Below are 24,997 nucleotides of genomic sequence, written 5' to 3' on the forward strand. Positions count from 1 at the left end.
CAGTTCTTTGCCACCATGAAGATTTCTGCTATAAATATTTTAGAACACAAAGGTTCTTTTCCTTTTTCCCTGATCACCTGGGGAAACAGACCTAATAGTGGCATTGTTGGGTCATAGGGGTGTGTTGAGTGAGAGAGAGAGAGAGAGAGAGAGAGAGAGAGAGAGAGAGAGAGAGAGAGAGAGAGAGAGAGAGAGAGAGAGAGAGAACTAGCAGTTTGATAATTCTTTGGGTATGATTCCAGATTGCTCTCCAAAATGGTTGGATCAGTTCACAGTTCTACCAGTAGAGTAATTCATGTCTCAGTTTTTCCACATCCCCTACAACATTTATAATTTTCCTTTTCTATCATTTTTGCCAATTTGATAAGTATAAGATGGTATCTTGAAGTTGTTTTAATCTATTTCTCAAATCAATAATGATTTAGATAATTTTTATATGATTATATATAGGTTTGGTTTCTTCATCCCAAACAGTGTAGTCATATTCTTTGACCATTTATCAATTGGTGACTCATATTCTTATAAGTTTGACAAAGTTTTCTATATTTGAGATAGGAAAGCCTTATCCAAGAAACTGTCTACAAAGATCTTTAACCAGTTTTTTCTACTTTCCTTCTAATTTTGGCTACGTTAGTATTTTTTTTAAATTTAATGTAATAAAAACTATCAATTTTATATCACAGTGTTCTGTTTTGCTTATTCATAAATTCTGTCAGTAAATATGATAGATAATATATTCTATGTTCTAATTTATTTTTGATATCTTTTTATGTTCAGGTCATGTATCCATTTTGAACATATCTTAGTAAATTGTGTAAGATGGCTATGTTTGCCCACTTTCTATAAAATTGCTTTCCAGTTTTCCCAACAATTTTTACCAAATAGTGAATTTTTATCCCTAAATATCTCCAAAGCTTAAGTTTTTATATTTATTAACTACAAGTTACTTTAATAATTTACTACTATGTATTTTATATATTTATATATCTATATATTATATGTATTATATATCTACTCTATTCCACTGATCTACCACTCTGTTTCTTAGCCCGTATCAGATAGCTTTGTTAATTCTGTCTTATAAGGCAGTTTAAGATCTGGTACTGCTAGACGAACCTTTACTCCCAGCACCCCCTTAATTCCTTTGATATTCTTGACCTTTTGTTCTTCTAAATGAATATTGTTGTTACTTTTTTTCTAGCTCAACAAAATAATGTTTTGGAATTTCTTATGGCACTGACTTTGTAGGTTAGGTAGTTTGAGTAGTTTCATTTTTATTATATTGGCTTGACCCACCAATGAACATTTAAAATTTCTCCAGTTGTTTATATCTTATTTTATGTGTATAAAAAGCGTTCTATGCTTTTGTTCATGTAGTTTATGTTTTTCTCTTGGCAAATCTACTCCCAGGTATTTTATATTGTCTACGGTTATTTTAAGTGAAATATCTCTTACTATCCTTTTTTTCCTTCTTATAAGACTTCATTGGTGATAGATAGAAATGCTTATAATTTATGTAGTGCTACTTGGCAAAAAATATTTTTTCGACTAACTTTTTTTAGTTGAATCACTTAAAAGTATACTACTGTATCATCTGCAAAAAAGAGATAGTTTTATTTCCTTTTTGCCCATTCTGATTCCTTCAATTTCTTTTTCTTCTCTCATTGCTATTGCTAGCATTTCAAGGACAGTATTGACTAATACTGGTGATAGTAGGCATTCTTGTTTCAGGCCTGATTTTTATTTTAAAGAAAAATTCACTCATACTTATGCTTCCAAATTTTGTATTTTGTCAAGCATTTTCTGCCTCTATTGGTATAATGATTTTTGTTACTTTTGTTATTCATTTAATCAATGCATTCCTGGTATAATTTTTGTGATATATTGTTGTAGTCTCCTTGCTAGTATTTTACTTAGGATTTTTGCGTCAATATTAATGAGTGAAATTGGTATGTAATTTCTTTGGTTTTGCTCATCCTGGTTTAGGCATAAGCACCATATTTGTTTCATAAAAGAAGTTTGGTAGAACTCCTTCTTTGCCTTTATTCTAGATAGCTTATTTAATATTAGGATTAGTTGATCTTTAAATGTTTGGTAGAATTCACCTGTAAACCCAGATGGCCCTGATGCTTTTTTCTTAGGAATCTCATTTATGAACTATTCAATTTTTTTTTTAATAAGAAAGAAAGAAATAGGCTTAGGGGCAGCTAGGTGACTGAGTAGATTGAGAGCCAGGCCCAGAGATGGGAGGTGGTGGGTTCAGATGTGACCTCAGAGACTTCCTAGCTTTGTGACCCTGAGCAAGTCATTTAACTCCAATTACCTAGCCCTTACCACTCTTCTGCCTTGGGACCAAAATTTAGTATTGAGTCTAAGATAAAAGGTAAGGTGTTTATTTTTTTAATAGACTTATTTAGATATTTTAGTTCCTCTTCTTTAATCTGCCCAGTTAATATTTTTATATGTATTCTTTTACAAAGATATTTTAAAATAAAATAACAAGGGGGGGGGGATCAACAAAACTGGTCAAAAAAATTAGACATTGCATTCATTGTTCTATACCCTGCCTCCTCTCACTTATTGAACTTACAGGATTTTAATTTAGGTGAGATCTTATAGGGTCTAGATTTTCCAAAAGGTGTGTGTGTGTGTGTGTGTGTGTGTGTGTGTGTGTGTGTGTGTGTGTGTGTGTGTGTGTGTGTATTTTTTTTTTTAAGAAAATGCCTTGCATTTCTAAAACACATAAGGATATATGTATATAAAAAATAACTTCATACTTAACACAATGCTTTCACATTGATTCTTTTAATCCCTACAGTACACCTTTGAAGTAGCAGGAGAGTAACCTGTTTTTACTAATTAAAATAAGTAAGGAAACTGAGGCACAGAGAGGTTTAAATACTTGCCCAGTATCAGACAGTGACCAGAACTTGAACCAACCATTTGTGCTGACTCACAGATCAGGAATGGCTGGCAATCTCATTTGTTTTCATGAAAGAAATCATTCTAGTAAATTGTCAGCTAAGGATCCAAAAAGGACCTTAATAAGCTGTAGTGTCCAGAGGAGACAAATCAGGATGGACCTTAAGTCTAGATCATAAGAGGATCAGGTGAAGGAGGTAAACATATGTAGCCTGAGAAAGTTGTCTCTCAGAGAGTATTTGAAGGAATTATCAGAGAGTAGGGGAAAGAATAGACTTGTTGGCCCCAGGGGAAGAAATGGGAATAATGGGGAGAAGTTTCAAAGAGGCCATTTTAGACTTGATAATTGGGAAAACTTGGTACTAGAGGTATCCAGAATAGAATGGGCTACTTCCAGAGGGGATGGTGTCATCCTCCTTGAAGGCCTTCATGCAAAGGCTAGGTGACCATTTATTGGATACATTCTGGGGGATTTCCTTCATGTATGGGTTGGACTAGATGTATACTCAGATTTAGTGACTTTGCCTACTTCAGACTTTTGGTGTGTGTCCTCTAGCTTTCTTGAAAGCCATTCACCAGGCATTTTAACCTATCTGTCATAACAGTATGTCAGATCTCTGTAAGCCTTAGGTAAGGGAAGACAAAGACAAGTTAACTGAAATAATTGAGTCCATTAATATTGACTGTTTTCTTTGCCATTCACCTTAATGTGTCTCTTCTTTTCTAGGATTATATCTGCCCAAGGTGTGAGTCTGGTTTTATTGAAGAGCTTCCAGAAGAGACCAGGTCATTATCTTCCCCTTTGTCCTTCCCCTTTGTTCCCCCTTGGTAGTTCTCTTTCATAGCCTTTCACAGAGAAGAAAAAATAGTCCTGCTTCAGGCTAAAGATACCTAATGTCTGGCCTTAGAAACCAAAGCTGACCAACTGGTCTCTTATCAAATTCTGAAGTGGGCCTAGAATCTCTAGGTTCACAAAACCAATAGCTTCTTTAATTCCAAAACTTAGCATTTAGCTATTAATCCCAGAGGACCATCATATTTAGTATGAAGACTCACGCTATAAACCATGTTACATGTAGAGGGAGCTCTAGAGGAAAGGAGTTGTTGAGGGTCACAGGAAGGCAGATTAGGCTTAATGACTAGGAAGAAGAGCTAACAAAAAGAGCTGTCCAACAAGGAGAAGGATCCTCTCTGGAAGAAGGCACCAACTTTTTTCTTCTCTTCCCCCTTTGCCTCCTCCAGAGCCTGGCTTTTTTCAGACAGACACTAAATGACCCCTTCCCGGGTATGCTATAAAGAGAATTCTTACCCTGGAAATAAAATTGGACTAGATGACTCCTCAGATCACTTTGACTTCTGAGTCTGTTTGGTGGTGTTTGACTTGAGGGTATTAAGGATGTACCATCAGTTTTCACAACAGAAACAGGACAATAGCATAAAACTTACTGCCAACACAGCGATCTTGTTCTTCAAAATGAGTGAATTAAGATAGACTTGGTCAGATTTCCTCTTTGAATTTGTCTCTTAATGAAACATGTTCAGTTAATATACCAGTCATCCCTAAAGTGCTCATTTAAGTCTAGGTGTCACTGGTGAAGAAAATTGGATATATTTTGTGCTATGTGTAGAAAAGTGTAGAAAAGCTCACCTCTGAGCTCCCTTCCCCTTGGAAGAGGCTATGTGCCAACTCCACCAGAACTGTGGCCTGACATTAGGACCCTTTGCACTTGTAAGGAGCCTAGGGAAATGGTGCAGACTGGGCATCAGGGCCTTGCAGCCAGGCAGAGCCTGACCTTTCTTGAGCATACAATCCTGACAAGGGGCAGCTTGATAATGGAGACAGAGCTTTAAAAGTCTGGGAGTTGGAGTCTGGGAGTCTAGTGCCCTAAACTCCATTCTGCCATTACCTTGTTGTATGACCTTGGGCAGACTACTTCTACTTTCTTAGCCTGAATTTCCTCATCTGGCACTTGAGGAGATTGGACTTAAATAGGTAAGAGTAAATAAGAGTAAGAAGCTGCCCCTCAGAAATGAGTAAGGGGGAATTAGCAGACAGAATGGACAGAGGCACATACACTGCCACAGACCTCTGAATTTGGCCTTGCTTTCAAGAAGTAGCAGAGAGGTTCAAAGGTGCTTATGGTGTGAGGTTGGTTGTCTGGGTATATCTGGTAGAAGATGTAACTGCCAGTCACCTTAGATAAAAATGGATCCCTGCCAAAAATGGAGTGCATTTTATTTGGCTTTCTCAGTAGTCCTCAGTGATTTGGGGGGGGTTCTTTAAGCACCAAGTGTTTTTCAACCTTTTCCCAAGGCTAACTTTGTGGGAACAAGGCCATATTCTTTTAAGTGGACCTGAACACTTGGGGTAGTTAGACATAGCATTGCTTGTGAGGCATTTTTTATTGAAATGACATTGCCTTAAGTGGATATGTGGGAGGACATGATTACCATATTCACTTAGCTAAAGGACCATCATATAGAAGAGAAAGCAGATTCTGCCTGAGGTTGGGGGGAGGCAGGAAAGGAGAGACAGAATCATGGGAGGAAATGAATGAGAGGTCATTTCAGCTCTATATAATAACTTCTAGCAATTAGAGCTGACTTCTCAACTAAATTGGCTTTTTTAGGAGAGAATGACTATTCCCATCACTGGATATGTTTAGTCAGAGTCTGGATGACCTCTTCTTCGGGATATTATAGCGATCTTTAGTGTATGAATTGGACTAAATTCTCTCAAAAACCTTTCAGTTCTAATTCTGTCAAATTTAGCTAAGTAAATACATAGGCAACAAAGAATTAAACAAAACTGAGAGAGACAACCATGGAAGAATAAGAAAGCAGGAAAAATTGACCACAGTAGTTGTGTCCGGGCCAAAGAACGGAAAACAGCTCTAGTGTTCAAAGTGGTAGGAGATGCTTGTGTGGGGCTAGTATTGGGTAAGATTCCCATCATCCCACAGCTCCTCCTGCAAAATGCAGGGAAGGGAGGAAAGAGAGATTCGGTTTGCTCTGACGTGGTATTTTCATAATTTCTCTAACATGTGATATTGTTCTCCTCAGAAATACTGAAAATAGTTCCAACTCTGCTACAGCTCCCACGGATCAGAACAGACAACCATTTGAGGTAAGGAGGAAACTGACACCTCCTTTCCCCCTACCCCCCTGCTTCCTTCTGGCAAGTTGGCCAGCATATGCTCAAGTGTACACACATGGACACATGCATGGACACAGAAAGGCACACATGCAAACACACACACATCCTTTCCTCCTCTGAAGGAAAAGAAGTGTCCGATCATTCAAAGTCACTCACTCAGAGCCAACACCTATTTGCCCTTGGTGTCATCCTCGGATAATGAATCTATGTATGATGCATCATAGTTTGACTAAGTGACATCTTAATCCAGGCAAAATCTTACCTGTCAGGTGGCGACGACCAAGATTCTTCTACAAGTCTTTTGCCATATTGAACTTTTTAAGCCATTCCAGGCCAGTGTGATACCATGGGCAACTTCCAGTGTTTTGCAGTTTTAATGACTTGACATTTGCAATCTCAGCTCTGATTTGTCTACGATGTCCTCCTATCTCCTCCTCTCTGTCTCAGGGAGAGACAGCTCAGTATAGTGGAAAGAACCTTTAACTTGGAGTCAGGAGAGACCTGGCTTTGAGTCCCAGCTCTGCTGCTTACCTAGGTGTGAGACCTTGGGCAAGTCACTTCCTTTCTCTGAGCTTCAGTAAATTATAAAGTGCTTTATAACCATAAAGTGCTATAGAAATGTGAGCTGTTATTGTTATCTCATTGATACAATGAAGCAAGGCCATAGGACCCTTTTCTGTATGGCCATTTCCATATCATTACCACCATCAACAGATATCAGTTGGGCACCTATACTATGTGTAGGTGCAGGGGACACATAGAGACACATAGAAGGATAATTTGTCATTATTCAGAGGACTTATAATTTATTTGGGTAGATAGAACATAGACACAAAGGCAAATCCTTTATGTGATATAAGCTTAATGCCCAGTGAGTCACACAGATGAAAAGCTTCTGGAAGGGCTCCAAAGACATTTTGGTTAAACAGGACCCCAAAGAGTAGGATGGATTTAGATAAGCAGCATGGATTAGGGAAGAGGTGGAGGGAAAGATTGAAGGAGGGAGGGAAAACATAAAGAGAGCTGGGCAAAGAAAGGATTCATGGAAGTCGAGTTAGGGGGTGGAAATGTATGAGGCATGCTTAGGAGTCAGTGAGCTTTCTCTGTTTATCTAGAGTGAAAGGGTCAGTAGGAGAGCAGTGACAGATAAGGTCGGAGGGTTGGGTAGCAGCCAGCATAGGGAGGGCCTTAAGTGCCAGACTATGAGTATTTTTGCAAAAGTGAAAGTGGAATGGAAATCTTGTTCAGTTTGATCTTGCGCAGCTTCTCAAATCCCTTGCTGTACCACCAGCAGTTGGATGAGCAGGACTTCTTAGATTTTGTTGTTGTGTTCCTACTCACAGTTGCCTTGTGGCAATCCAATGGTCTGTTCTTACCTTCAAGACTACTTATGACCAGAAAGTGCCAGACTCACTGCTGGGTCATCCAAGAACCATGAATGCAGAGGAGCCACAGGCATTTAGAACTCCAGATTAGACCTAATTAGACTTAATTGAAGGTTTAGGGGATCATGATTGCTGTCTTTAAATATCTAAAGGGAGGTCCCTCATGAGGAGGAGGAGGAGAAGGAGGAGTTAGGCTTGTTCTTTGTGGTCTTGGGTGAGTCCCAGAAGTAGAACCTGACAAAATCACCAAGAGACAGATTTCCCCAGGTCAGTGCTATCTGGCAATAGAGTGGGGAACTTGCCTCCTATAGAATCAAGGTATGCCCAATCACTGGAGATGGTTGACTAGAGGCCAGATGATGATCACCTCCCTAAAGGGTGAGGATCCTGCATTGGCAGAGACTGAATATGGGAAGCTTCCAGACCCTTTCCAACTTTTAAGATTTAGTCATCTTCCCTTGTCAAAGCAGTGCTTTACATGTTATAGGCACTTTAAACATGTTTATTGGGTTTAATTTGTTGTTAAAATGATCACTGCCCCATCAGGCTCCTCTCACCTAACCTTCTCTCCCCCTCTGTAGAATGTGGATCAGCATTTATTCACCTTGCCACAGGGCTATGGCCAGTTTGCCTTTGGGATTTTTGATGACAGCTTTGAATTTCCCACATTCGGCTCTGGGGTGCAATCTGAGGACGCCAGGGACTCGGAGAACAGGCGGGAGAGAGAACACCAGTCCCGCCACCGCTATGGCGCACGGCAGCCACGGGCCCGCCTCACTGCACGGCGTGCTGCAGGCAGGCATGAAGGCGTCCCAACGTTAGAAGGGTGAGAATCGGGGATCAGGCAAAGATCTGAAGGGATTCCCAACTGCTGGTACAGTGTTGTCCCACCTTTGGGGTGCACAGTAATAATAGTTTATACTTCTATAGCACTTTCCAGTTTAAAAAACACTTCACATTTGTGATCACATTTGAGCCTTACAGCTCCTTGGAGTTATTCAGGGCAAGTGTTCCTATTTTGCCAATGAAGAAACTAAGGCCAGAGAGAGGAAGTGATCTGGCCAAGATCACATTGCTGGTAAATTTCAGACCCAGGACTTGAATCCAGGTGTGGATTCCAAAGCCAGTGTTCTTTCCATCATACCACTGTATTTTTCTTCTTGGTTTTTAATTTTCAGCCTTTTAGAAAGGTTCTTTGGGCTGCTTTCCCTTCTTAATCTGATTTTTCCTTTTTCCCCCCTTTTTTTTAAAGGATTATTCAGCAATTGGTCAATGGAATTATTGCACCTGCAACAATACCAAACCTGGGATTGGGCCCTTGGTGAGTCAGGAATTATCAAATGTGAATTGTTTATGGCTGTACCTCTTTTCTTCTCCCCTTTTTCAGTCCATTTTAACCTTCAATCTTTTCTTCTCTGTGTGTTCTCAAGGGGTGTTTTGCATTCAAATCCAATGGACTATGCATGGGGTGCTAATGGCCTGGATGCGATCATTACACAGGTAAAAAGCTGAGTCAACTCTAGGGCTTACCTGCTTGCCCTGGAGAGGCTTTGGGGACACTGGATTAACCCAGCTTCCCATTGGTGGTGCTGTGCACTGCTGACTTATGGCTCTGGGCCTTCTTTGGGGGATGGAATCCAAACCTAGAAGCCTTCAAGAGCTCTGGGGTCATAGGACAAGAAAAGACCCCTTCATTCAACCTCCCTTCTCTTCCCCAAAACTGAAATCCTTCCCTATTTTTCCCATGGAAAGAATGTGACTATTCAGATACATGCTATGCTCCTTCATGTCCCTTTTTATCTGTAGTTTGAAAACAAATGGTTTGAACCCTTTGGAATTCTCTTTGCAAAACTACCCTGGCTCCTGAGAATTAGCCCTCAGGTCTGACCGTATGCCATTTGTAAAGGCAGATGGTGGCCCTCCTTTATAACACCCTGGGTAACTAGAGGCTGAGCAGGGGCCAATTTCAATGGGTGAGATTAGTTGCAGATGCATCCCAAGCTAAATTGGAAAAGTCAGCCTAGCCCAGTCCAGCTGATCCCTGAAGCTCACTTCCCTGAACTTGAACAGAATAGTGTTTTGTTTTACTAGGCAGGCTTTCCCAAAGACTTGGGCAAAGGATATGTAGCAGATTGTAGGGCTTTGGCAGGCAATCTGTCCTTGCTTTTCAGAGCCTAAACTGACTCCAGAAGGGCCTAGGAAGAGGCCTTCCTTGGGATTCAGGTGGCAGGATTGCCTCAGTTACTATCCATGGCCAAAAGCAAGACCCCAGACACATTGAGCTCAGTGAACTGATTTCTTCTGGCAAAGGAAGCTATGCCCCAGACCAGGGATCTCGGCACTCTCGCCTCTTGTCTTTCAGCTCCTTAATCAGTTTGAAAACACCGGTCCCCCACCAGCAGACAAAGAGAAAATACAAGCCCTTCCCACCATACAAGTCACAGAGGAACACGTAGGTAGGTACTCCAGCTGTAGCCCTGAGGGGCACTTTGGAGGCAGAAATCTGATCTTAGGGCTGCTGACAAGAGAGCCTGCCCTGAGAGCAGAGAGAGCAGGGGTCCAGTCCTGGCTCTACCTTGAACTTGACTCTGGGTGGTCGTGGGCAAGGCCTTCTCCCCTTTATGCACTTGAGTTTTCTCACTGGTAAAATTCACTTGGACAGATGGTCTATGGAGTCTATAGTGGTGTATGACTCTTTGGTCTGGAGCCCAGTTTTCATCAGTAACAGTGTCAGAGGTAGTTTAGTGGGGCTAGAAGTCTGAGGAAACTGTTCTTGATAGTTGTGTTGGTTTTTCTGTCTCCTTCCTTTGACCTGGAGCATATTTCCCTTTTCTCTACTCCCTGGTAAAGCATCAACTTACTGACTGAGACGTAATATTTGGTTGTATTTTGAGGTACCCCAGTTTAATAGATGGACTCTTGCTATTGAGACATTCCCACGTCATCTCTTTTATTTTATTTGCTCCTAAGAGCGAAAGCAGATAAGGACAGGTGTCTGGAAGAGTCAAGCCTACTGTATTGGAAGAACATTGGGCCAGGAATTGGGGAAACTTGTCCTTAGTCCTCAACCGAGTTTCTACTTCTGAGCCTACTTCTTGTAAAAGGCTTGAACCCTTTTCAAAAGGGTTGGATCTCCAAGGTCACTTCTAGTCTTAACATACCATTTGGAAGTTTCTGGGGGCCTGCAAAAGTCTTTAAGTGATTTGACTTAGCTTACATAGAGCAAGTCAATGGTAGTGATTTGGGAGACAAATTGAAGGAGCTATTATTTCAAAATCAATACCTCTGCTGATTCTCTGGGAGTTTAAAATAGTGTTGTTGAACCACCCCAGTAGGATGATAGAATAGGCCTTGGGAAGGCAGCAGAATGAGGGAATTCTTTTTTTTTCCCCTTAGTTCTTGAGAGGTTGTATTAAGCAGTTATGAGGCCTCTAGACTCTTTTTTTTTCTTGCTTTCAGGTTCAGGGTTAGAATGTCCTGTATGCAAAGATGACTATACGCTGGGTGAGAATGTCCGGCAGTTACCTTGCAATCACTTATTCCACGATGGCTGCATAGTCCCCTGGCTGGAACAGGTAAGTTGGCACTTGGGGCTGCCTGAACTCCCTACATGGAGAATCTCCAGCATCCTGATGCCTCACTCTTATTTGGGTATGGTCTCTAATTAATTCTTTTTTCTCTCTCTTCTCCCTTTCCAATTCTCAAAGCATGATACCTGCCCAGTGTGTCGGAAAAGCTTAAGTGGACAGAACACTGCCACAAATCCCCCGGGACTGACAGGAATGAATTTTTCTTCCTCCTCTTCCTCCTCCTCCTCCAGTTCGCCAAGTAACGAAAACTCAACAAACAACTCATGAATCTCACCACCAGCCAGTCCAACCACCCCGACCTTCTTCCCTCTTTCCCCTTTGCCCCCAACCCTACCCTGTCCATTGCCCTTCTGCTTCCTGGTCAGAGGGAGCAGCTAATCTTCCCCCACCCCACACTGAACCCAGGAGACAGAGTGGGGGGGAGGGGGAGGGGGCGGGAGAGATCCTAAGACCCCAACACCTTTCGTTTTTTCTTTCCTTTTTTCTTTTTCTTTTTCTTTTCTTTCTTTTTTTTTAAACAAGCTTTGGAAGCACCAAAGGCCTTTAGACCTTTTCCCCCCCTCTCTACCCGCCAGTCCCCAATTCATCTGACGGTTCCAGGGAAGCTCTGTCTCTCCTGCCAATTGATGGCTACCACTGCGCTGGCTTATAAAGCCTCCAGGTCACATTAACTGCGTTTCATCAGTCTGGATCCTAGCAGGTACCAGGTTGTTTGAAATGAAGGATGAATGTGGCCAGGCCATCTCTGTGGTTGTGGATTTGAGATACTTTTCATTTTCTTCTTTCTCCCCAACAGCCCCCCTAACCTTTGTAACCCCCTCAGAGGGAACATAAAGACAATGTTCCCAGGCGGGAAGGCCGGTGGAGTGTGGCTGTTTCATTGCCATCCAACATGCGAACTGTCCACTCCCCCTTCAGGTGTCCTCTCTCCCATCATCCTGTCTGTCTTTATAACCTCGCCCTCTAATGCTCAACAACGGAAAGGGTTTTTATAATTTTAAATTATTACTGCTATTAAATAAATGGACGTTTTAGCTCAACAAGAGGTGATGCATGATTTGTGGAAAACAGGGTAAGACTCTCCTAGGGCAAGTGCAGCCCAGTTGTCTGGCTGCAAGCCCAAGAGGCTGTTACTCCCCAGCCTCCACCATACCTGGTTCCCAGGAACAAAGCCAAGAGCCCATTTGGGTCTGGCATTTAACCTCCTCACAGCCTCTTCTCCCTGACATCTCTCCCATTCCCTAGTCACCCCTTCCCCTTTCGCCCTACTATCCTGCCTCACTGCCCGGATGAGCTCAGAATTACGTCGAGCACTGGGACTGGGACCACAACGAGGACCAGCAAAAAGAAACTGCCCTAGTGGTCAGTTGCTCTTACAGATTTTTTGTTTTGTTTTGTTTTGTTTTGTTTTTTAAAGAAAGAAAGAAATGTGTATCTTGAAAGCTATTTAAAAATACAGCTACTTCAAAACGAGAAGCAGATGCTCTGGAGTTTTCCTTAGACGCCAGCTCCTTATTAAGCCTGGTCGGGTTGGGTGTGTTTGTCTTGGGGCTGTGAAGCCCATCTGTTCTGAGAGACCCCTCTGCCTTCCCCAGGCACCTCCACAGGGGCTTCTTATTAGGAGGTCAAGGCACCTGTTTGCAGGCAGGCACTCCCTCCTCAGGCATCCAGTTCTGCTTAAACTCTTAAGCTGAACAAGGTGGACTTACTTGATAAGACTAATGTCTCCTGTTTCCAAACTACACCACAGATCTGCCTCTCCTACAGCAAAATGGGTCCTACTGCAAAATCTTGTCAAGTGCTTGGATGGCAGAAAACCCTGCAAAGAGAGTTGCCATCAAAAGCCTGCTAAGGGATGGAGGCTTGAGAGCCATGGTTCATTGAGAAGAAGACAGAAGATAACATGTGGGGGCTGGGTTTCCCAAGTCTTGTGAAGGCTAAGAAGATGTGAGTGAGAGTTATTGATAAGGCAACTGGTGGGTAAAATTAATAAAGCTTAGTCAGTTGACCATTGATGAACTTCTAAAGGCTGGCTTGCTCACACATCCTTTCCTTGTTTCAACAGTTGTGGAAACTGAGGAAGGAATATCAACCCACATTCAAGGAGATAGTATAATGTAGTGGAAGGTGACCTGGACTGAAAATGGGGAGACCTGAGGTTCTAATTCCATCTGTACTGAGCACTAAATCTCTGCAAAGCTTTAAGCAAGTTACTTTTCTCTGCCTCGGTTTTCTTCTTTGTAAAATGAGGTGGTTGAACTTAAGATGATCTTAGATTTTAACCTGTGTTCAGCCTTTTATTATTGTACCTTCCTTTTGCTCAGCTTTTCAGGAAGTAGCCAGACCACTTGATTCCATGCCTCCTTTCTTCAGGACAGCCTAGCAAATTTTATGCTCTTTTTACAGAGCAGCAAGATTTGACTTGGGCTTCCAACTAAAGCCTGAACCCTCCTTCTTCTGAAAGAGATTCAGCTGCTTTTACCTTGCTTATTGTTCAGGAGGAAGGAAGTGTTAATCCCACCATCCTGTGCATTATTCAGACCTCTTCTGAAGTACTTTGTTCAGTTTGGGGCCCAGTCTTAGAAGGGATATTGAATAAAACTCAAGCCATGTCCTGATGAGGAGGGCCAGAGAAATGAGACAAAAGACTGTGCCATAACACCATCAGTAGGAAGAGTTGGGCATCTTTTTCTTGGAGAAGAGACTTGATTCATGAATAATTGACATCTTTGAGTACAATCTTTTGGAAAAATGAAGATGTGTCTGATTCCAAAGGGCAGAACTTGGAGCAATGGGAGAAAGTTCAAGAGCCACTTTTCAGTTCATAGATGAAATAATGAACTTACTAAAACAATAATAATAGCACCTACTATGTGCCAGGTACTGTATTAAGCTCTCTATAAATATGGTCTCTTTTTTTTCCAGTCTAAGTAATATTTATTTATAGACATATTCTAGCTTAAAAAATTTAAAAAGAACAAAGATCAGGTGATTTGAACCAAGAGGATCACAATAATGAATTCATTCCAAGTCCACTCTTCAGTTATTTCAGGGAAATGTTAATCATTCCTGACCCTACCCTTCTTGTTTAAGGAAATCAGTGCCAGTTTATTTCAAGTTCAGAAATTTGTCTGGGAGCCAAAAGGAAGGAGCATAAGGGTCAGAGTTCATGCCATAAAATATGCTTACAACCCAAATAGGAAGATCTAATTTTTAAAAATGGCTCAAATTGGAATATGACACCATGGGACTCCAGCATCTCTTTCCTTCTAGTCTACAAACTTTTTAACATTTCATATTCCCAACCCCTAAACTCAAGAATGATCCTTCCTGGTCCTTCTGTTACTCATTTAAATTTCTGATTCTGCCTCTGAGTTGAACTGGAAGTTGGTAGCCAAAACAAGGCAGCCCAAAGCACCAGTTTTCCTTCTTAAATCTTGAGGCTGGCCACTAACGGATGTGTTCTATAGTTGGCTGCTTGGCCAGCACAGGCTTAGAAGGCAGGAATACCCCTCATTACAAACCTCTTTGATTCCAACTTTTTTTCTGAAGATATTTCAGTTGGGAGAGTTAAGAAGCCCTGTCCTAGGAAAACTTAAGAGAACATTCTTATAATTTAATCTTTGTTGAAGGAATGAACCCCCTTCTCAAAATGCTACTAATGGTTTCATTTGAAGGATGGCTGTGAGACTCTGGTTTTTAAATGCCTATTTTTTCTAGGAAATGAGATTTTTCCTTCCATCTTCAACTTTACTTTCATTATATCTCCTCTATCTGGTTAAAAAAACTTCAATTTAATCTTTCAGACTTTCCAAGAGCAATATAGATTCCCTCTGACATTTCATTGTTTCTTGCCAGTTTTTCAGGATCTGTTGGTTCCTGTAACTGGACCAATATTACCACTCTCCAAAATTGCCAAGTAGATATCCTGAAATTTCTCCAGGAACTCCATTTTTTGAGTGAGCACCTTCAGCTCTCCCTGGCTTTCAGTCAGCTTCAAATGCAACTGCTTGTTAATTGCCTCTAACAGCTGATTCTTCTCTTGAAGCTCTTCCTCTACTTTGTGTCATTTTAATGGGCTGGAGCTCTTTTTAATCATCTTCTTAGCAGCAGGATCCATAGTCTTCATCTGCCTCAGTAGTTCTGTACAATTCATTCTTTGGGACTGTTGAGTTAAGTAAGAGCTTTGTGTCATTCTACCTCTTTGGACCTTTGGTGTATCATATTCTCAGAAGCAATCTGAGAATGAGTCTCCGGGACACTTATTGGCTGAGACAGCATTCTCCACTCCCAGCCTGCACCTGTTCACCTCATCACCCATCACCTCAGTCATATACATTACCTTTTCATATATTCAGTCACAAAAATACAATGTGATCCCATTTAATCTTCATAACAATCTTGGGAGGTAGATGCTATTATGGTTCCAATTTTACAGTTGAGGAAACTGAGACAAACAGTTTAAGTGACTTACCCAGGGTCACCTAGCTAGTGGGTATCTGACAGCTTAGTGCTTACCATGTACTAGCTACTGTGCTAATAATAAACACTTTCCAATTATCTCATATGTAAAACAGCCCTGGGAGGTAGGTGTTATTATCACCTTTTTTTTAATAGATGAGGAAACAGATTAAGGGACATACCCAGAATCATCCAGCTAATACATGTCTGAAGTCATTTTTAAACTGAGATCTTGACTTGAAGCTCTGCACTTTACCCACTATGCTGCCTAGCTGTCTTAATATCAGAACTAGCCAACTACATGAGGTGGTATTGCAAAGATGGAGTTAATTGTCAGGGATATTAGAGGGAATTAGTGGGTTACTACATAAGAAGACTAGATTCTTCAGGTGAAATTCTGTATTAGAAGGGAGATTCTTGCCTTGGTAATAAGATTGGACTAGATGCCTTCAAAGACCCCCTACTAAAATAGAAGCAGTTTTGATTGTATGCAAGGAGGTTCCCAGGTGTAACAATCCACCCATGCTTGGCTCCTTCCATCCAGCATTATATCTGAGCCTGGAGCAGCTACAGCACTGACTTTTGGGTGTCTCCCAGATCTGAATACTCATCGTGGGCCTGGTTCCATTCACCAGCAGGAACATGTCAATAAGTCTCAAAAACCTAGAGGAGTTCAATTGCTCCTGCTTCTCAGTGCCTGCTACTTTGGTCACCTCTAGAAGCCCGGAAATATTACGAAGTGTTCTGTACTTGTCTTCCAACATCTCCCCACTCTTAGCCAGGAATTTTTGAGACCTGCTTTAACTAGTTCCTCTGACGAACTACCTCCTCCCTCCACCTCCCCAGAGATAATACTCAGTTCTAGGAACAGAGCTTTTGCCCTTGTCCAATCTTGCCTTGACTCTGGCCCCAGGAGAGCCCAATCTAGGGACCATATAAGGAATCTTGTTCTAATAATGTTACTTCATATGTTTAATGTTAATACTTTTCAAAACCTTTTTGACATTCCAATTGATTTTTTTTTAACCCCTATCATCCATCTTAGAATCAATGTGTGTTGGTTCCAGGGCAGAAGAACCATAAGGGCTATGGACAGGGGGTTGAGTGACTTGCTCAGGGTCACACAGCTAGGAAGTATGAGGACACATTTGAACCCCGGACCTCCTGGCTGTAGGCCTGGCTCCCAGTCCACTGGGCCACCTAGCTGTCCACATCCCATTTGATTTTCACAACACTGATCAAGATAGTCAATTGTTTTAGCCCTTTGTTAGGTAAGGAAATTAAAGCTAGGAGAGGGAAAGTTAACTTGCCTCTGCCTTGCAATAGAACTTGTATTTTCTTAGTTCCCAGGTTTGACCCTGGTGATCTTATCAGATCTGGCCTACAACCATATAGTCAACACTTTACCCTCTCTCCTTTCCTGCCCTCCCCATGCCCCCCAACTTCTCCAGGATACACTGGGGTTTGGGAGGAGGGAAGCTCCTAAAGTTAGCAATTGCTCCTTCAGAGATTACAGGTGGAACTTTGAGATGAGGCTTCTTTTTCTAGAGACTCAAAAGTCTTGGAGATGTACTGGCTGCTGGTTGCTCTAGCCGATAACCAGGCCCCATCATCAAGACCCCCTGTCATTATCATACTTGAGAAGAAATCCCTCCCACCCACCCCCTGCTCCCTTTGTTGTCAGGTCTCCGGCTCTGCCTTCTCCCTCCCAGGTCCTGCCTTCCACCTGAACCCAGTATCCAGGCCTGGAAGCTGTCGGTATGGGTGTGTGTGTGTTACTTTGGGTGCCCTCTGTGTGCCATTTATAAAGAGCATCGACTTGATTTCTCTCTTGAGCTTCACAACAGTGCAAGTTATACAACCCTGCTTTATCCATAACTTATTTGAGGTTCAGTTTAAATGACTTGGCCAAGTTTGCAGAGCCTCACTCCTAAGTCCATTGCTTCTCGTGTTGTCTACAGCATTTGAGAATAGTCCAGCCAACCTGTCCATGAAAGGACATGCCTCCTGACACGTGTTTGGCAGGCAGCCACTCCAGGATTTCTAAATTTGGGGAGCCACCACCCCCTCCACTTTGGGGCAGTTCTCGTCTGACATCCATCCAGCTCTGCAGCTTCTCCCATTGCTCTTGGTTCAGCTCTCTGTGACCAAATAAATTCAGTATGAATTCTGGTCAATTGAAGGGCTTCTTCTAGTAACCCTTAGGGAAGCAGGCCTTATCCACATGATTCCAAGATTGACTGAGAACTTCTGTGCCACAGAGGAGGGCCCAACGTGGGCCCTAGAAATAATCGGGTGAATCGCGGTTCCCCCTTGTGTTCAATAAGGCTCTGACAATTACTAAATTCAGATGGAAAGGAGTTTGTCTCAACTCTTACACAAGAGCAAACTGAAGGAACTTGCCCAGGGTCCCATTTAGCCCACCGCACACGCCCTCTAGGAATGTCAGTTAGGATCGGAGACATGGAAGTCTGGGAACTGACAAACCCAATTCTCAGTCTCTCAGCAGACCTCTCACTGCATTTGATGGGCATGCTTTTTATTAAACGAGGGCCATAAGAAGATTGATCGAGGCAACTCATGCTGAGCTTGAAGATTTGTGAGCACTGGAGTGAGGAAACCAAATATGTGTTAAAGTTAGATTTTTAACACCCCCCCCCCCAAGATTTGGGATTAATGGGGTGGAATTAAAGGGGGCACGTCTAATGACTGTGAGGATACAAAAACCACCCAGTTCCTGCTTTCAAAGGGCTCCGTGTCTGTTGGGGACAGATTCCAAGATCTACAGAGGGCTGAAATCAAGGATGTAAGGGAACAGCTGCTGACTCCTTACATGGGTGCTCTCCCCATTATAGCCCCTCATGTGGGAGCTCTGTGGCTTTCCCACTCCCACACAAAAAAGAAATGAAAATGACTAAAAGTGAAAGAAGGGGCCCCTCCTGACCCCACATCTGGCTCCACGGCCACACTAACCACTGCTGCTCAAAATTGCAGCAGGGGTGTTGCTTCTGGGAATCCCAAAAGGTGGAACCTCAGAGAAGGGCGCCCTACTGTATAGTGGGATGGAGACAACTGGAAAACATCAAGAGAGATTCAAGCTGTATTCAGAATAAACAGACATCCTCTGCAGAAGCTCCATCTGGGAGGAATCGGTGAGAAGGCTGGGAAGCAGGAATGGGTCAGGGTACGAGGAGCTTTAAACGCCAAAAGAAAGGTTATGTTCCATCCTAGAGTTAATAGGAAACTATATGCATTTTGGGGGTGAAGGGGTGGGGATGATCAGACCTACACCTTAAAAAAGTCGCTGATTGTGCTCGTGCATCCCTGATGACACTCCTGCCTAGCTTAAGCTTGGGGATTCAGAGTTGTAGCAAGCAGAGCCTATTAATCGCCTGCTAGCACTAAGTCTAGCCCCAACATAATGAGCCCCCAGGGAAGAGAGGGCAACCAGGCTGCCCAAAGAGAGATGAATGTCCCAGCTCTGAAAAGGAGCAGGTGGCCATCCGAAGTGGGATTAGGCCTGTTAGGAGTAGCCACTCAACCCCATCCTGGATGAGATGGGGAGATCCAGCCTCAAAGGAAGAGGAAAATCATCTGGAGAGTGGAGTGGAGGATGATTTGGAGGGGGAAGAAGTTCAGGCAGGGAAACCAGTTATAAAAGGCAATTGGGGGGGGGCAGCAAGGTGGCAGAGTGGATAATGTGCCAGGTGTGGAACCTGCGCTCAAATCCAATCGCAGGCACTTCCTAGCTATATGACCCTAGGCAAGTCACCTAGCCCCATTTGCCTAGCCCTTGCCCTTCTGTCTTAGAATTGTTACTACGACAGTAAGGGTTTGTGTTTTGTTTTTTTAATGGCTATCACCCTAGTGCAGACGAGATGATGGGGGCCCAAACTAACAGCCAGGTGTTCCACAGCAGAATGAATTGCCTCATCCCTAGAGGTTTGCAGAGAGATGATAGAATCCTTACATAGTGGGGGGTGGGGTGAGGGGAAGAGGCTACAGTGGATGACTGAGGATCTGAGATGCTCGGATTATACTCTGGGGCCACCTCTAGGTGGCACCAGGCAGCTATAGGTGCCTTCCAGAGCACCATTTGGTCCTGGGGACTAGGAGGGGAGTCACCCAGTCAGTACTGGATGGGATTTTAGAATCCAAGTCGTCCAACTTTTCCTTCCCCCCCAAGTCTGCTCTTCAGATGTAAAGTCCCCAGATCTTTGTGTCGGTGCTCATCTGGCTTAGTTTTTAAGGCTCCTCATCTTCTGATACGATTCAGCTTGTCCATGTCCTTAAAGCACCCCCCAGGACCAAAGCTGCTTAGAGCGGGGCTCCTGTGTTCTCTCCCATCTCCCTCTTGGGGGGCACTAGGTTCCTCTCATCAGCAAGAGGGCTGCTTTTTTGGATGGTGTGGCTCCTCTTAATTCCCATTACTTTTTCACACTGCAGCCCCTACATCTTTTTTTACCCAAAACTCACCTAGTCAAGCTTATCCCCCCCATCTTGCACTTTCTTAAACCTTAATTCCACATTAAATTTGGCTCGCATTTTTAGTCCTTCAGTGCCTTTATAATCCACTCTATTAGCTGTCTGTCCCAACTCAGTCATCCACAGCTCTGCTAGGCACATTGCCCTCTTCTTTCATCCCAGTCATTGATAAAAGTGCTAAAATAACAGCGACAAAGACAGATCCCTGGTGCGCTCCACTCAAGAACCTCCGTGTTGGGGGCAGCTGGGTGGCTCACTGGATGGAGAGCCAGGCCTAGAGATGGGAGGTCCTGGGTTCAAATTTGACCTCAGACACTTCCCAGCTGTGTGACCCTGGGCAAGTCACTTGACCCCCATTGCCTAGCCCTTACCACTCGTCTGCCTTGGAACCAATGCATAGTATTGACTCCAAGACGGAAGGTAAGGGTTTAAAAAAGAAAAAAACCTCCGCGTTAACCCCCATCCATAGCTGCTCCTCTTTGGCCACTGTAGAGATCATCGGTGTTCCTGGATCCATCTACCCTGGCGTCATCTAGTCCCCAAACCTCTTCATCTTCTCCACAACGAGAACGTGCGAGATGCCTTACTAAAGTCGAGGTCAAACAATATCTACAATATTTCACTTAATGTCCCTGTTGAAGAAGTGAGTTGGGAAAAGCAGACGATGCTAGCTGGTCGAGAGGATTGCTTCTTTCTGAAAGGGTGGCTGGCCATCCTGATGCATTCAGAAGCCACAACCATTTCCCTACTGCCCTTTTTTAAAAGCCTGGAGATTCGTCTCTCATCCGTCATGTCACCCAAATTATGGGCTGTGAATGGCTCCCAAGTCACACGGAGAATCCTGTAACCGTGGGAAATGAAATTTTATTTAATTTAATTAAATTAAAATTTTCAAGAAAAAAAAAAGTTACCTGGAGCAGCTATTTAAGTAACGTGCAGTATTGATTGGCCCAAGTCACTTGGATTCATTGCAGGCAGTTGGGTAATGTAAAACTTAAATTAATATCCAATAACTCCAAGTATTCTATTTTATAAAGTGTATTAATAATCACTTGAAGTAGAAGAAATACAAGAAACAAAATTAGAAAGCCTAAGTAAAGAACACGTGGGTAAACTTCTCCTGCCTCTCACCTCATCCCACCTCCACAGCCGCCTTTCTGGGAGAAGAGAGAGAGAGAGGGCGGAGCTACACAAAAATATAACCTCCCTACGTGAGCACGTCATGTGAGAAGGAACATGGGAAGCTGGGAAAGAGAGTTTGGGGGAGCAAAATTCTAATTATACAGTGAGTGCTGTCTTGAGCTCCAAGCACGCTGATGATGAATTAATTTATTTTTGTTCTGTTCTTGAAAGGTTATTCTTGCCAGAAGAAAAGAGAAGCAAAAGACTTGCTATCCTCTATTAGTATTGTCCAGTCCATCCCGCGGAGCTTTCTTTGATCTATTTTTTTCTCAGTATCACTAAAAAGATACATTTTCCCCCTACCTTAGCTCGTTCTAAGCTTTCTCCTCCCTGCTGCTCTCCTTTGAAAATGGTGCCACACTTTACATTTGGCCTCCACAACCTGGCCTCGCTTCCACGTTTGTCTTTTACAGAATCTATTTTGGTCCATGAGCTAGTTCCTCATTGGGATCCTCGGCTGGCATCCTCCATGAGGAGCCTCGTAGCCACCCTCCTCCCTCTCACCATAATCGTGCCAATGCCGCTCAGAACTCATTACAAGAGATCTGCCCGCCTCGACCTCCCCCTTGGTAGCTGGCGTTGTGCTTGGCCATCAGAACTTCCTTCTCCCAGTCCGAGGCCGCCGGTAGACCTGTGTGCTTGGGATCCGCTCTGCCCTTTCTGCCAGCCCTTTGAAACCTGTGCTCCCCGAGAGGAAGGGCCCGGCCTTCCTAGGCTCCACTTCTGCTCCCTCACACACTACGGATGGGGAAGCTGACTGAAGCCAGAAGGGGCTGAGCAGTAACACAGCGGATAGTTCTGGGCTTGGAGTCAGGAGTCCGGCGTTGAAATCCTGCCTCAAGACACTTTTTGGCAGTGTTAAAAAGCAAGTCAGTTATTTCTCTCTCAGCCTCAGCTTCCTCATCTATAAAAGTATATAATATACATATTATAAACTATAAAAGTAGGGATAATAACTGCACCGAAATGAGATGATATACGCACACCTTAGAGAACTGTGTTAGACCTTATTAGCCCAATGCTAATGGGCCCTGCAATCCCAGCAGTGGGAGGGTGTCTTCCTCTCCTCCCCTCCTTCCTTCCCTTGCTTGCTCCATGGAAGAAGCATTAAACTTGTCCTGTTTGGGGGCAGCTGGGTGGCTCAGGGGATGGAGAGCCAGGCCTAGAGATGGGAGGTCCTGGGTTCAAATGTGACCTCAGACCCTTCCCAGCTGTGTGACCCTGGGCAAGTCACGTGACCCCCATGGCCTAGCCCTGACCACTCTTCTGCCCTAGAACTGATTTTTAGTATCCATTCTAAGACAGAAGGTAAGAATGAATAAAGCCCCCCAACTTGCCCCGTTTGTGGAGGGGAGAGGGTAGCGGTGGCAAAGCCATTTCAGACAGGGACTCTGGACCTGCTATTCTGTTGCCATGGTATCTCTGCTGGGTCTAACTGTGAAGTCTTGTTTCCTCCCTTAGGACAGATGAACAAAATGTCTGTGACCCGATTTAGTGCCCTGATCCAGGAGATTCACATCTAAGCTAGCGAACGGTCAAGAATTAAAGTCCAGAACAAAAAGAGCAAAAGACTCAGGAGCCCAAAGTCCTTGCTTTGTAATCTTGGGCAGACCTCTCCTTCTCTGAACCTCAATTTCCTTCTCCATACAAGGACAGAATTGGATTGAATGGTCTCTGAGAACCTTCCCTGGGCCGGCTAGATGGCACACTGGGTAGAGTGCTGTGCCTGGAGGAAGGAAGGTCTGAATTCAAATGTGCCCTCACAGGCTTCCTAGCAGTGTGACCCTGGACAAGTCATTTAACCCCTTTTGCCTCAGTTTCCTCATTTGGAAAATGAGCCAGAAAAGGAAATGACTAACTAGTCCAGGATCTTAAAACAACAAGGACCACCTAATACCTTCTGACTTACTCTCAGTTCTTCTAAGACAGAAGAGCAGCAAGGGCTAGGCAGTTGGGGTTAAGTGACTTGCCCAGGGTCACACAGCTAAGTTAGTGTCTGAAGCTATATTTGAACTGAGGTTCTCCCCTGTGCTACCTAGCTACCCCACCACTCCAGGATCTTTGCCAAGAAAACCTCAAATGAGGTCATGAAAAATTGGACGTGACTGAAATGACTCAACAACAAAAGAGATCCTTTCCAGCTGTTCTCCTCACATCCAGCTATACATCCTCTTGCTTTAAATAAGCAATTTATAGCGTGTTTATATAACACCCACTAGGTGCCGGGCCTGGGTTAACCTCTTTAATTATCCCTGGATATGTAATATAGTGGCTCACAACAAAACTTCAGATTCTTGAAGAGAAAGGCTTATTTCCCCTTAATCCTTTCTGGGCTGAACAACCTCATTTTGCTCAATTATTTCTTATCAGAACCTATGTTTTACCCCCTCAGAATAATTTTAGTTCATTCTTTACATTTTCTGATTTTTCACAGTTTTTTTTTTCAACTCTCACCTTCCATCTTGGAATCACTACTGTGTATTGGCTCCAAGGCAGAAGAGTGGTAAGGGCTAGGCAATGGGGGTCAAGTGACTTGCCCAGGGTCACACAGCTGGGAAGTGTCTGAGGCCAGATTTGAACCTAGGACCTCCCATCTCTAGGCCTGGCTCTCAATCCACTGAGCCGCCCAGCTGCCCCCTTCACAGATTTTTTTTTTAAACCCTCACCTTCCATCTTGGAGTCAATACTGTGTATTGGCTCCAAGGCAGAAGAGTGGTAAGGGCTAGGCAATGGGGGTCAAGTGACTTGCCCAGGGTCACACAGCTAGGAAGTGGCTGAGACCGGATTTGAACTTAGGACCTCCCGTCTCTAGGCCTGGCTCTCAATCCACTGAGCCGCCCAGCTGCCCCCTTCACAAATTTTTTAAAAATATACTTTACTGCTCTGATACAGAAGTGAGAAAAGTGATCATCTCTTTTCAAAGGCTCTGACAGGCCAATGATAACAGAATAATACAATTTTATATAGCTCTTAAGATTTGTGAAGAACTTTACATTCATCATCTCATTTGAGTCTTATGACAACCCTGGGAGGTGGATGCTGTTCTCCATTTTACAGATGAGGAAACTGAGGCTGAGTTTAAGTGACTTTCCTAGAGTCATCCCACCACTAAGTAGGTAAAGCAACATTTGATTTCATAATTTTCCAACTCCAAGTCCAGTGTTCTAGCTCTCTTTCTGCCTTCAGATACTATTCTAACCCATTTTGAAGAGAAAGGCTGAGTGAGTTGGTCATTTGTACCCAGGGCTTCCTAATACCCAAGTCCAACACCCTGTCTGCTCCCCACAACTTTCCGAGACAAGGAGTGACTCACCCAAGGTCTTGCAGTTTATTCAGCAACAGCACCAACAACAATAAGGCCCATGTCCCTGCCCACCGTTTCCATCATGCCTCCCACACTAGTAGACCAGCTACACTCATCACCAGAGACAGAGATAATAGAAGCAGCAGAGGGCTGGGTTCCAGAATGAGGATGAGCCCCACATAGGACTGGCTTCTTCAGTATCCGAAGGGTCCTTCCACCTCAGGGCCATTCCCTCCCCTCTGTCTCAGCTCACAGTGGATCCTAGGAGCCCAGGGACCCAAGAGGCCCGTCCGAGCTTGGAAACCTGTTCCCCCATTCCCTGTGGCTGAGCATTGGAGCCCCAGGAGTTCAGTCTCCAAAAGGGGGATGAGAACCTTCCAGGAGTCAGTATCAGAGGAAGCTTCCTGGCTTCCAAGACACTCATACATTATACCAATTCCGTCCAATTCCCAATCTGGTCTCCATAGCGAACACCCCTACCTTCAACAGGCTGCCTAGAATTAGGAATAAA

At 43.5% G+C, this 24,997-nt stretch overlaps 1 protein-coding gene across 1 annotated transcript in view; it reads left to right on the top strand.

Moving 5' to 3' along the window:
- Positions 1 to 12,530, top strand: part of RNF126 (ring finger protein 126) — a 32,160-nt gene extending 19,630 nt beyond the window's left edge. Inside the window, exons 2-9 of the mRNA XM_001365631.4 lie at positions 3,650 to 3,708; positions 5,986 to 6,049; positions 8,046 to 8,290; positions 8,717 to 8,785; positions 8,895 to 8,964; positions 9,827 to 9,920; positions 10,924 to 11,039; positions 11,172 to 12,530. Coding sequence (XP_001365668.1) covers positions 3,650 to 3,708; positions 5,986 to 6,049; positions 8,046 to 8,290; positions 8,717 to 8,785; positions 8,895 to 8,964; positions 9,827 to 9,920; positions 10,924 to 11,039; positions 11,172 to 11,321 — 867 coding nt within the window. The 3' untranslated portion in view covers positions 11,322 to 12,530. The remainder of the gene's footprint in view (positions 1 to 3,649; positions 3,709 to 5,985; positions 6,050 to 8,045; positions 8,291 to 8,716; positions 8,786 to 8,894; positions 8,965 to 9,826; positions 9,921 to 10,923; positions 11,040 to 11,171) is intronic.
- The last annotated feature ends 12,467 nt before the right edge of the window (positions 12,531 to 24,997 follow it).

Source organism: Monodelphis domestica, chromosome 3, assembly GCF_027887165.1.
Source record: "Monodelphis domestica isolate mMonDom1 chromosome 3, mMonDom1.pri, whole genome shotgun sequence".
NCBI classification, from domain to species: domain Eukaryota; kingdom Metazoa; phylum Chordata; class Mammalia; order Didelphimorphia; family Didelphidae; genus Monodelphis; species Monodelphis domestica.